Raw genomic sequence first — 13,154 nt, 5'->3', positions numbered from 1 at the left:
TATAAGTCTTTTTTTTTTGAGAAGGAGTTTTGCTCTTATTGCCTAGGCTGGAGTGCAATGGCATGATCACGGCTCACCACAACCTCCACCTCCTCGGTTCAAGAGATTCTCCTGCCTGAGCCTCTTGAAAGGCTGTGATTACAGGCGTGTGCCACCATGCCTGGTTAATTTTGTATTTTTTTCGATACGGGGTTTCTCCATGTTGGTGAGGCTGGTCTCGAACTCCTGACCTCAGGTGATCCACCCATCTTGGCCTCCTAAAGGGCTGGAATTACAGGCATGAGCGACCACGACTGGCCTTTATAAATACAAATTCTTTTTTTTTTTGAGATGGAGTCTCTCTCTTGTGGCCCAGGCTGGAGTGCAGTGGCGCAATCTCGGCTCACTGCAAGCTCCGCCTCCCGGATTCATACCATTCTCCTGCCTCAGCCTCCGGACTAGCTGGGACTACAGGTGCCCACCACTGCACCCGGCTAATTTTTTGTATTTTTAGTAGAGACCGGTTTCACCGTGTTAGGCAGGATGGTCTCGATCTCCTGACCTCGTAATCCACCCGCCTCAGCCTCCCAAAGTGCTGGGATTACAGGCGTGAGCCACCGCGCCTGGCCGGAAAACTACTACTCTTAAGATTTCTAACCATATTTACTTGCTTGACTAGTCCTCAAGCTTCAGCTGTGGGTAGATTCGTCAGCTTCCAGTGTGTGACTAGAGCAGGGCTTGTCGTGCCCTCGAGCTTCAGCCCTGCATCGACTGGTCAGCCTCTGGAGTGACCAGAGCAGGGCTGTCGTCCTCAGCAGCAGCTTGGTCTCATCTCACGATCAGCCGAGTTGGATGATCTGGGTCTTGCTGGCTGGTCCACTTGTCCTGAGCTGCTGGTTTCAACTGACTGTGGTGGATCTAAGGCACGATTCCTGCAAGTTTAACAGCAGTGGGTGTGGATGAGATTACAGTATAGGGCCCATCCTGTATGGGTCCTAGAGAAGTTGGATTCTACTTTTTAACTTAAACAGAGTCTCCAGGTTTAAAGGGGTGTACTGGATCTGTCAGACTTAGAGGCATTCTTTCTCGTATTCAGTGATGGACTTCTTGCATGGCTATTCTTAAAGCCTGCATTTGCTTTCTGAAAGTTAATCCTCTAGTTCTTGGAGTTCACTTTTAATTTGACTTATGATTGGAGGAAGCTGACTGAACAAAGTCTCATAAGGTGAATACCTAGTTTGTTTGGTGGGGGTGCAACCATCTCCGAGGAGGACCGTAGGAAACACCTGATCTTATCTCAGATGAGTTTCTTGGCAAGATTTCTTCAGTAGCTGCTTGAGTGTCCAGTTCATGCATTTTATTTTCCTTGAACTTTGTGGCTGACAGTCTATGTGTAACTTCTATTTTATTTTTAGCAGTCTTGTAAAATCTTACACTATTTCAGCTACAGATGCCGGCCTATTGTCTGACTTTAAAGTTAGAGGTAGTCCAAACCTGGGGATAAGGTCTTTTATCAGTACTTTAGTCACGTCTTGTGCTTTTTCTGTTGTGGTGGGGAAAGCCTTAACTTATCCTGAAAAGGTACAACTAAGCACTAGCATGTACCAGTAGCCTCTGGCGTGGGGCAGTTCAGTAAAGTTTATAAGCAAGTTTTCACAAGGCCTGGCTCCTACTTCTTGAATTCTTGGGGCTGAGTGGGCCCCTGTCGTGGGTTATTCTGAGCACAGGTTAACCATTGTTCACAAACGGCTGGAGTGACAGCAGAGAGCCGCAGCACATAAAACTGGCTGTTTCGTGGCCTGGTGCAGTGGCTCATGCCTGTAATCCCAGCACTTTGGGAGGCTAAGGCAGGCAGATTATGAGGTCCAGATTTCAAGACCAGTCTGACCAACATGGTGACAACCCATCTCTACTAAAAATACAAAAAAAAAAAATCCGATCGTGTTGATGGGCACCTGTAATCCCAGCTAGTAGGGAGGCTGAGGCAGAAGCATCTCTTGAACTCGGGAAGCAGAGGTTGCAGTGAGCCGAGATCGTGCCACTGCACTCCAGCCTGGGCGAGAGAGCAAGACTCCGTCTCAAAAACAAAAAAAAAAGGAAAGAAAGAAATGGCACTACATAACATTTCTAATGCTGTTTTTCTTATATGAGTTTCTTGATGAATTTGCTTCACAAACTTAGGAGCTAACATCTTTGGAATGCCTGGTCTGCTGTAGAAGAACGTCTACCACTTTCTTTTAATATATTTTTCATCTTCTTGGGCACCCCAGGTTTTTTGATTTGGAGTATAACTTGGGTCCTCTTGGAGAGGAGGTTCTGGGAGGAGAGGCATAGCTAAGGCTTCCTCTTTAAAATGTGGCATAATCATTGCTGCCCGCGTTGCAACCTGAACAGGGGTTGCTCCTGGTTTTAATTCTACTACTGGTGCATGATTTACAGCTAACCCAGGTGGGTTGTCCTCAGCCTGTACGCCAGGAATTTCTTTAACTAAGTGAAATAATAATTTTTGTTCTTCTTGCATATGTGGCTGCATTGGTACCTGAAAAGGGGGCTGGGTGCTGTGGCTCACTCCTTAATCCTACCATTTTCAGAGACTGGGGCAGGGGATTGCTTGAGTACAGGAGTTCGGAGACCAGCCTGGCAACATAGTGAGACTTTGTCTCGGCCAAAACTAAATAAATAAATAAAATTAACCAGGCATGATGGTGCACACCTGTACTCCCTACTATTCTGGAGGCTGAGGCAGGAGGATCACTTGAGCCCAGGAAGTCCAGGCTACTGTCAGCCGAGATCATGCCACTGCACTCCAGCCTGGTCAACAGAGCGAGACCCTGTCTTAAAAGAATAAAAGGGGTAGGTGAGTTTGGGTTCAGATGAGTGGGTGAATTCATTGGATATGATTACCTGTGACATGTTGACTTCTGTGTATATACTCTAATAACTTAAAACTTGTTTAAATTACACAGCTGAGATTGAGAATTTTAAAATTCCTATCTATAAGACATGTACATCCTATAAATCTTGGCATAGAAGTCAGCTTCTACTTGGAATCCCTATTCAGCCAGAAGGCAGTGACTTATTCAGTTGTGAATTACTCTGTTCCCTTCCCAGAGGGTGGGGTAGGAAGTGGTGCAGTGAAGTGGGAAAAAAAAAATCAGTTTCTGTTATAACATAATACTTTTAATTAAGTTAATTAATAATTAATATTTTGTGACTGGGCCTGGCTCTGTCACCCAGGATGGAGTGCAGCATGATCTCTTATAACTGCAGCCTCGACCTCCTGGACTCAAGCAATCCTCCTACCTCAGCTTCCTGAGTAGCTGGGATCACAGGCATGAGCCACCAAGTCAGGCAAGTTTTGTATTTTTTTTTTAATAGAAACGGGTTTCACTATGTTTCCCAGGCTGGTCTCAAAATCCTGAGCTCAGAGGATCTTTCTGCCTTGGCCTTCCAAAATAGTGGGATTACAGAGATAAGCCACCACACCTTGCCTACATAGTACTTTTTACAAGGGACATCAAAATGTGGTGGCTCCAGCCAGTAATCCCAGCACTTTGGGAGACGGAGGTGAGTGGGTCACCTAAGGTGAGGAGTTCAAGACCAGCCTGGCCAACATGGTGAAACCTGGTCTCTACTAAAAGTACAAAGGTTAGCCAGGCGTGGTAGTGTACACCTGTAGTCACAGCTAATGGGGAGGCTGAGGCATGAAAATCACTTAAACCTGGGAGGTAGTGGTTGCAGTGAGCAAAAATCATGCCACTGCACTGTAGCCTGGGTGGGAGAGTGAGTCTCCATCTCACAAAAACAAGCAACAAAAAATAAAATGAAAAACAAAAGGGACATCAAAAGTGCTTTTGTGCTCATGTGTAATAGATTTACTTTATTTTCTTTCTGTTTCCTCTTCATTTCTTTCTTTATTCTTTTTTTTGGGGGGTGGGGGGCAGAATCTTACGCAGTCACCCAGGCTGGAGGGTAGTGGCGTGATCTCAGTTCACTGCAACCTCTGCCTCCTGATTTCAAGCGATTCTTTTGCCTCAAACTCTCAAATATGTGGGACTACAGGCCCGCACCCCCATGCCCACCTAATTTTTGTACTCTTAGCAGAGATGGGTTTCACCCTGTTGGCCAGGCTGGCCTTGAACTCCTGACCTCAGGTGATCCACCCACCTTGGCCTCCCAAAAGTGCTGGGATTATAGGCGAAAGCGACCATGCCCAGCGGAGATAAATCTTAGTTTTCAAAATTTCTTTTTTAATACCTAATCACAGAGAGGAGGCTGCAGTGCTAAGTGGAGGAAGCAGGAACTGGACCATGAGTAGTAGCTGGGTGGGCACCATGGCTGGGGTCACCACCATCAACACAGTGAAGTGTGAGATCCAGGTTCTGCAGCAGCAGGCAGATGATGCAGAGGAGCGAGCTGAGCACCTCCAGCAAGGAGTTGAAGGAGAAAGGCGGGCCTGGGAACAGGCCGAGGCTGAGGTGGCCTCCTTGAACCATAGGAGCCAGCTGGTTGAAGAGGAGCTGCACTGTGCTCAGGAGCGCCTGGCCACTGCCCTGCAAAAGCTGGGAGAAGTGGAAAAAGCTGCTGATGAGAGTGAGAGAAGTATAAAGGTTATTGAAAACCAGGCCTTCAAAGATGAAGAAAAGATGGAACTCCAGGAAATCCAACTCAGAGAAGCTAAGCACATTGCAGAAGAGGCAGAAAGTATGAAGAGGTGACTCGTAAGTCGGTGATTATTGAAGGCGACACGGAAGGCACAGAAGAACAAGCTGAGCTGGCAGAGTCGCGTTGGCGAGAGATGGAGGAGCAGATCAGACTGATGGACCAGAACCTGAAGTGTCTTGAGTGCAGCTGGAGAAAAGTACTCTCAAAAAGAAGACAAATGTGAGGAAGAGGTGATGATTCTTACTGATAATCTCAAGGAGGCAGAGACCCGTGCTGAGTTTGCTGAGAGATTGGTAGTCAAACTGGAAAAGACAATTGATGACTTGGAAGATAAAGTGAAATGCAGCAAAGAGGAACACCTCTGTACACCAAGGATGCGGGACCAGACTCTGCTTGACCTGAGTGAGATGTAGAATGCCCCAGTCCCCCACTGCTGCTGCTGCTTCCTCTGACCCTGACTCCACCTGCGGCCAGCCTGCCCAAAGCTGACTCTTTTATTATTATTATTATTATTTTTGAGATGGAGTCTTGCTCTGTTGCCCAGGCTGCAGTGCAGTGGCGTGATTTCAGCTCGCTGCAAGCTCTGCCTCCAGGGTTCACACCATTCTCCTGCCTTAGCCTCCCGAGTAGCTGGGGCTACAGGTGCCCGCCACCACGCCCGGCTGATTATTTTGTATTTTTTAGTAGAGACGGGGTTTCACCGTGTTAGCCAGGATGGTCTCGATCTCTTGACCTCGTGATCCACTCGTCTCGGCCTCCCGAAGTGATGGGATTACAGGCGTGAGCCACCATACCCGGTGTGAAGCTGACTCTTAACTGAGGGCTGGTCTTTAACTGGAAGGCTGCTTTCTCTTTTTGCCACCCCCTCCTCCCCTGCCTCTTTTTCACCAAACTGTCTCTGCCTCTCCCTGGAGATTCCAGCTGGGCTAGAGACTTGAGAACTTTTAAAACAACATTTAAGGGAATGTGAGCATAATGCATAATGTCTTCAAAATGCGTGTTGTGATGTAAAAATAATAATCACTTCTGAAAGATGCCTTTGTCACATACTATAATCAGCTCACATCATTTTTTTTCTGTACAAGTATATTTTCCAGTTATTTTCCTGTTGACCCGAGAATTTGTTAGATTTTTTAGAAAACAATTTCAAAATAGTTTCTGTTTGAAACTAGTTGCGTCTGGTTCATGTCAAGGTCTGCATGCTTTCTAGTCTTTATTATTTGTTGGAAAACTTTGGTACCTAATACAGAAGATTGATTGTGTCAGTGTGTACCTGGTAAAGATATCAGTGACCTTTTACCTTAACATCAAAATGTAGTTTAACCAGTTAGGCTATTTTTTAGTTTTCTTTTCTTCTGTCATCTGTGAAAATATGGAGCTGTGAGCTATTAAGTGCATGCTTCCCTCAAGGCCCTCTGGTCCCTTCTGGACTAATGTTGAAATATGGGATGGATTGGCATGAAACTGTTGTTGTGGCCACACCCACCACCAGGCTATCGGGGCTATGAAGTCCGGTGGAGTCAAAGGAATGAGAAAAAACAAGTTAAGGATGCATAAGGTGGGTCCAGGGAGCCAATGCTAGTATGGAGGCTGCAAAAGACCCGAGCTCTGGAAGCCCACACTATTTATTGGTGGTCAAAGAAGCAGGTGGTGAGGCCATGGGGGTTGAAAGGAAGTGGTGCATTCAGCACATGATCTACAGGTGTGTGGTTTAGCATTTATATGGAACATATTCTGCTACTTGAGATCATGGGGAACATGTTATTCTAGTTTAAGATACAACCGTTTTATGAGCCTGGAAGTGCTAGAAGCAAGGAACCAGCAACTCTAGGCACATTCCAGAGGCCATGAGAGATTTTATTTCCTGAGCCCTGGATTCCATCCAAGCCATGAGGTGTTTGTGGGGGAAAGAATGAGAGATCAGACTGTGGCTGTGTCTATATAGAAAGAAGAAGACATAAGAAACTCCATTTTATTCTGTACTAAGAAAAATTCTTCTGCTTTGAGATACTGTTAATCTGTAACCCTAGCCCCAACCCTGTGCTTGCAGAAACATATGCTGTGTTGACTAAAGGTTTAACAGATTTAGGGCTGTGCGGGATGTGCTTTGTTAAAAATGTGTTTGCAGGCAGTATGCCTGGTAAAAATCATCGCCATTCTCCAGTCTCAAATACCCAGGGACACAATGCACTGCAGAAAGCCGCATGGACCTCTGCCGAAGAAAGCCTGGATATTGTCCAAGGTTTCTCCCTACTGAGGTAGCCTGAGATATGGCCTCATGGGAAGGGAAAGACCTGACCATCCCCCAGCCCAACACCCGTAAAGGGTCTTTGCTGAGGAGGATTAGTGAAAGAGGAAGGCCTCTTTGCAGTTGAGATACCCCAAAAATAAAATCAAATAAATTTTTTAAAAATGCAAAGGAATGGAAGAAACAGAGGTGTAGACTCAGACAGAGACAATCTTTGGGGCCTTTCTCTGTATTAGGATATCACAGCTAAATCTAAACCAGGTCATGTCCGTCCCTGGCAGGGAACCCTCCACCAGCTTCCTGTGTTCCCCAGGACAAAAGCCCATCTCCTCACTGTGGCTCCACAGCCCTGTGTCCAGGGCCCCTGCCAGTGTCCAGCCTCCTCCTGGGAGCTTGCCCTCCTCTCCTGATTCCCTCTGCTGCACTCACATTTGCTTTTCTGTTTTTCCAGATATCAAAACCCTTCCTGTCTCAGGTCATTGTCCCTGCTCTTACCCTATGTCCCTAAATGATCACAGCACTGTCCCTTTTCTCCTCCTTCAGGTCTAGGCTCAGAGCTGTGTCTCATGCCCTCCTACCACTATCTGAAGTTCCTTCCGCCCTTCATTCTCTATCACGTTACTTAACGTTTTATTACCTCTGCATCAATCACATCAGAAATGCTTGCTTTTTTTTTTTTTTTAAAGATAGTCTCTATTACCCAGGCTGTGAGTGCAGTCTCATGATCTTGGCTCACTGCAACCTCCATTTCCTGGGTTCGAGTGATTCTTGTGCCTCAGCATCCCAAGTAGCTGAGATTACAAGTGTGTGCCAGCACACTCAGCTAATTATTGTATTTGTATTTTATTTTATTTTTGAGTCTCACACTGTCACTCAGGCTGAAGTGCAGTGGCATGATCTTAGCTCGGTGCAACTGCCACCTCCTGGGTTCAAACAATTCTCTTACCTCTGCCTCTTGAGTAGCTGGGATTATAGACACCCACAAAGCCCAGTTACTTTTTAAATTTTTTGTAGAGAAGGGGTTTCACCGTGTTGACCAGGCTGGTCTCGAACTTCTGACCTCGAGTAATCCACCCTTCTCGGCCTTCCAGACTGCTAGTACTACAGACATGAGCCACTGTGCCTGGCTCAGTTTTTCTATTTTTAGTAGAGACAGGGTATCACCGTGTTGGCGAGGCTGGTCTCAAACTCCTGAGCTGAAGAGATTCTCACACCTCAGCCTTCTAAGTAGCTGGGACCACAGACACACAGACGTGCACAACCATGCCTGGCTAAGTTTTTGTGTTTTTGGTAGAAATGGGGTTTCACCATGTTGCCCAGGCTGCTCTCAAACTCCTGAGCTCAAGAGATCTACGTGCCTTGGCCTCCTAGAGTGCTGGGATGACAGGCATGAGCCACCACACCCAGCCTCTGCATGGGGTTTGGTCAGGGCTGGGTCTGTACCTTGAAGAGGAGCTCATTCCAGCCCAGGTTCCCACTGCTGCAGTGTGTACGTGGGCTCCTCCACGAGAGAAGTGGGAGTTTTCCCGTTGGAGTTTATTGTCCCTGGTGGAGTGGGCGGTAGAGGGGACCATATTTCCCAGGGTGAGGTCTCCTTTGTATGTTTCATTGTGTTACAGGGAGGGGGTGTGTGGATTTGAGCAATAAACAACATATTTCTAACTTTCAGGATTGACTGCTAAAGAATCTTCGTATGTGAGGAAGAGGAAGAGGAAAGCACAGGAGTCAGGGATGGCTCTTTCTCAGGTGAGATGACATTTTCAGTGGATTTTTGTGTCTCCTTCCTATCAGAAATGCTGGGACCACCTCTGGATGCACTGTCAGCTCTCTGTAGACCAGGATTAGAGCAACTGCCAATGGAAGTCTATCGGGAACCTGGCACCCGATATTTCAGTGTGGGTTCTTTTCTATTTTCCTTAAGTGTTGGCCAGTCTGAGAAATAAAGGGAAAGAGTACAAAGAGAGAAATTTGAAAGCTGTGCATCTGGGGGAGACATCACATGTCGGCAGGTTCCGTGATGCCCCCCAAGCTGCAAAACCAAGTTTTTATTAGTGATTCCCAAAGGGGAGGGAGTGTACGAATAGGATGTGGGTAACAGAGATCACGTGCTTCACAAGGTAATAAAATGTTACAAGGCAACTGAGGCAGAGCAAGATCACAGGACCAGGGTGAAATTAAAATTGCTATTGAAGTTTCAGGCCCGCATTGTCATTGGTGACATCTTATCAGGAGACAGGATTTGAGAGCAGACAACCAGTTTCACTAAAAATGTACTAGGCGGGAATTTCCTCATCCTAATAGGCCTGGGAACGTTACAGGAGACTGGGGCTTATTTCATTCCTTATGTGCAACCGTAAAAGACAGACATTCCTGCGGCGGCCCTTTTAGAGGTCTACCCCTAGGAACGCATTCTCCTTCTCAGAGCTGTTCCTCGCTAAGAAAAAGAATTCAGCGATATTTCTCCTATTTGCTTTTGAAAGAAGAGAAATATGGCTTTGTTCTGCCCGGCTCTCAGGCAGTCAGACCTAATGGTTATCTTCCTTGCTCCCTGAACATCCTAGTTATCCTGTTTTCTTTTCAAGGTGCCCAGATTTCATATTGTTTAAACACACAGGTTTTACGAACAATTTGTGTAGTTAACACAATCATCACAGGGTCCTAAGGTGACATACATCCTCAGTTTATGAAGACGATGGGATTAAGAGATTAAAGACAGGCATAGGAAATCTCAAGAGTATTGATTGGAGAAGTCATCAATAAATGTCCATGAAATCTTCACAATTTATGTTCAGAGATTGCAGTAAAGACAGGCGTAAGAAATTACAAAAGCATTAATTTGGGGAACTAATAAATGTTCATGAAATCTTCACAATTTATGTTCTTCTGCCATGGCTTCAGCCAGTCCCTCTGTTCAGGGTCCCTGACTTCCCGCAACAGAAGTCATGTATTAATATGCACACAGTACGTGGTAAATTCTAGAAAAGGCGACCAATATAGAGAAATGTTTCTGCCTGATTTTATACTACGTTTTTAGGTAATTCAGTGAGTTACTGTGTTTCTGACGCCAAAAATCTTGCTAATTAGAATGGAAAGTTATTACACAGACATGAACGATAGAAGATGTTTTATTCCATCATTATTTTAAGAATATGAAATCAACCTCAATAATAGCAGGAGATTCATTAAGCCATTTTTAGCACATTAGGCTCATGGAGACTGTGGTGTTTGTTACTGGGGAGAGACTTGTGAAACAGGTGTTTTCATTAAAAATGATTATAATTATTATAATATTATTTTACTTTAAATAAACAAAGTATTGTTCTGTCACCCAGGCTGAAGTGCAGTGACATGATCTTGGCTCATGGCAACCTCCACCTTCTGGGTTGAAGGATTCTCCTGCCTCAGCCTCCCGAGTAGCTGGGATTATAGGCACGCGTCACCATGCCCAGCTAATTTTGTTGTATTTTTATTAGTGACAGGTATCACCATGTTGGCCAGGCTGGTCTCAAACTGCTGACCTCAGGTGATCTGCCCACCTCAGCCTCCTGGAGGTCTGGGTTTACAGGTGCAAGCCACTGTGCCCAGCCCCAATGATTATTATTAAATGTATATTTTTCTATTTAAACATCACATAATGAATATATTTGTTTTGTGATAAAACTCCAAGCAAAGTTGCAGCTTAGACCCTTGGCCATAAGGTATCTCCTTTCCCTGTCACATCCTCCACCCTCCTTCCAAACTCACTGGGGAGCTAGTTGTCAGAGCAAGTCTCATACACGTGTATTTCAGCATCATTATGAGACTTTAGAGAAAAGTCTGAGGTAAATTTAAAAACAAATAACTTTTTTACAAAAATTAGCTGGGTGTGGTGGCACATGCCTATAATCCCAGCTACTCAGGAAGCTGAGGCAGGAGAATCGCTTGAACCTTGGAGGCAGACATTGTCATGAGCTGAGATTGTGCCACTGCACTCCAACCTAGGCACAGAGCAAGACTCCGTCTCAAAAAAAAAAAAAATTATATTTGTGTTTTCACTTTAGGTTTGGGGCTACACGTGAAGGTTTGTTCCACAGGTAAACGAGTGTCATCGGGATTTGTTGTGCAGATTACTTCATCACTCTGGTGTTAAGCCCCATACCCAATAGCTATTTTTAATTTATTTACTTTTTTGAGACTGAGTTTTGCTCTTGTTGCCCAGGCTGGAGTATAATGGCATGATCTCAGCTCACTGCAACCTCCTCCTGCTGGGTTCAAGTGATTCCTCTGCCTCAGCCTCCTGAGTAGCTGAAATTACAGGGGCCTGCTATCATGCCTGGCTAATTTTTATATTTTTAGTAGAGACAGGGTTTCACCATGTTGGCCAGGCTGATCTTGAACTCCTGACTCATGATCCACCTGCCTCGGCCTCCCAAAGTGGTGAGATTACAGGCATGAGCCACCTTGTCCGGTCCCCAGTAGTTATTTTTTCTGCTCCTCTCCTTCCACCCTCCATCCTCAGGTAGACCACAGTGTCTGTTTTCTTCTTTATGTTCCAGTAAATATTTTACTTTGATATTTGATGCTGCTAATTGTGAAAATTTACATGTTCTCACGTTAGTAAATGTGGCTAGCTTGCTGTTTGCCATCTGCATTGGAAATTAGCTGAATGACAAGTGGGTGGGTCCTTTGCAATTTTTCCCTGTATAAGGAGTGCCATAGGGGCTGCCTCTGCGCACACCTGCATTCCTACAGATATCTGAACATTCCTCCAGGTCAGGCAGTTGAAAGCGTGATTGCTTCCTCTAAGATGGGGCATTTCCTGTTTTCTTAGATCTGACAAGATTTTCCCTCCCCCAACTGCCAATGTATCCTTTTCCAGCAAGATGGGATTCTTCTTCAGTTCAACATAACTTGCTACTTTTTATATTTTTAAAGTCTTTATATATATATACACCCACACACACAATATACACACACACATATACATATACATACATATACACACACACAAATGTATATATTTTGAACAACTTTTCCATTTTGAAAATCTGGGGAAAATGACAACCCTTTGTATTAACATGTAGTTTTATGTGAGTCTGTGTAGGTTTCATTATTTTGTTGACGTATATATGTATAATGGATTTTCATACTTTGAGTAATCTAGTTTTCATGTATTTTCTTTTATTTTGAGACTGGGTCTCACTGTGTTGGCCAGGCTGGAGCACAGTGGGACGATCTCAGCTCACTGCAAGCTCCACCCTCAGGCTCAAGCCATCCTCCTACCTCAGGCTCCCAAGTAGCAGGAGCCACAGGTGGCTGCCACCATGCCTGGCTAATTTTTTTTTTTTTTGAGATGGAGTCTCCGTTGTCCAGGCTGGAGTGCAGTTGCATAATCTCAAATCATTGCAACCTCTGGCTCATGGGATCAAGCAGTTCTCCTGTGTCAGCCTCCCGGGTGACTGGGATTAACAGGCATGTGCCACCGTGCCCAGCCAGATTTTAGTTTCTGATGTTTCACTCTGGACGTTGTCATCGCTGAAGACATCACTCATACTCTGCCTCATCTAGATACTGAATGTCACTTGGTGTGTCAATAAAAGTTTCTGGGCCAGGCACGGTGGATCACGCCTGTAATTCCAGCACTTTGAGAGGCTGAGTCAGAGAGATAACAAGGTTGGGAGTTTGAGACCAACCTAGCCAATATGGTGAAAGCCCGTTTCTGCTAAAAATACAAAAATTAACTGGTCATGGTGGTGCATGCCTGTAATTTCAACTACTCAGGAGGCTAAGGCAGGAGAATCGCTTGATCCTGGAAGGTGGAGGTTGCAGTGAGCAGAAACTGCACCTTTGCACTCCAGCCTGGGCAACAGAGCGAGACGCCATCTCAAAAAAAAAAAAAAAAAAAAGTTTAGTAAAACACAACTGGCAAGACAAAATGTGGTGAGAAATCCCTCACTCAGATTTGCTAGAACATTCACTGCATTTCAATCCACACTTTCCCTTCTCTCCTCTTCTCATTTTCTGTAAAGATAAGAACTCCTCCCATAACCATTTCCTTAAAATGTGTTTTCATTTCAGGTTTTACTGACGTTCAGGGATGTGGCCATAGAATTCTCTCAGGAGGAGTGGAAATGCCTGGACCCTGCTCAGAGGACTCTATACAGAGACGTGATGTTGGAGAATTATAGGAACCTGGTCTCCCTGGGTGAGGATAACTTCCCTGCTGGGGGTGTGCCCTTGTGTATCTTTGTATTTTCTTTCTTTCTTTCTTTTTTTTTTTTTT

The 13,154-nt window shown here is 45.2% G+C and overlaps 1 protein-coding gene and 1 pseudogene across 1 annotated transcript in view; both read left to right on the top strand.

Annotated features, from left to right (window-relative positions):
• Nucleotides 1-2,362: 2,362 nt before the first annotated feature.
• On the top strand, nt 2,363-5,109 carry LOC105539421 (annotated as a pseudogene).
• A 3,514-nt stretch (nt 5,110-8,623) lies between these two features.
• Nucleotides 8,624-13,154, top strand: part of LOC105539731 (zinc finger protein 761-like) — a 27,745-nt gene continuing 23,214 nt past the window's right edge. Inside the window, 2 exon segments of the mRNA XM_011980154.1 lie at nt 8,624-8,638; nt 12,950-13,076. Of these exon segments, the coding sequence (XP_011835544.1) occupies nt 8,624-8,638; nt 12,950-13,076 (142 nt within the window).

Source organism: Mandrillus leucophaeus, unplaced genomic scaffold (genome assembly GCF_000951045.1).
Source record: "Mandrillus leucophaeus isolate KB7577 unplaced genomic scaffold, Mleu.le_1.0 Scaffold104, whole genome shotgun sequence".
Classification (NCBI taxonomy): domain Eukaryota; kingdom Metazoa; phylum Chordata; class Mammalia; order Primates; family Cercopithecidae; genus Mandrillus; species Mandrillus leucophaeus.
The sequence above is the reverse complement of the archived record's forward strand: the minus strand, read 5'-3'. Positions and strand labels throughout refer to the sequence as shown.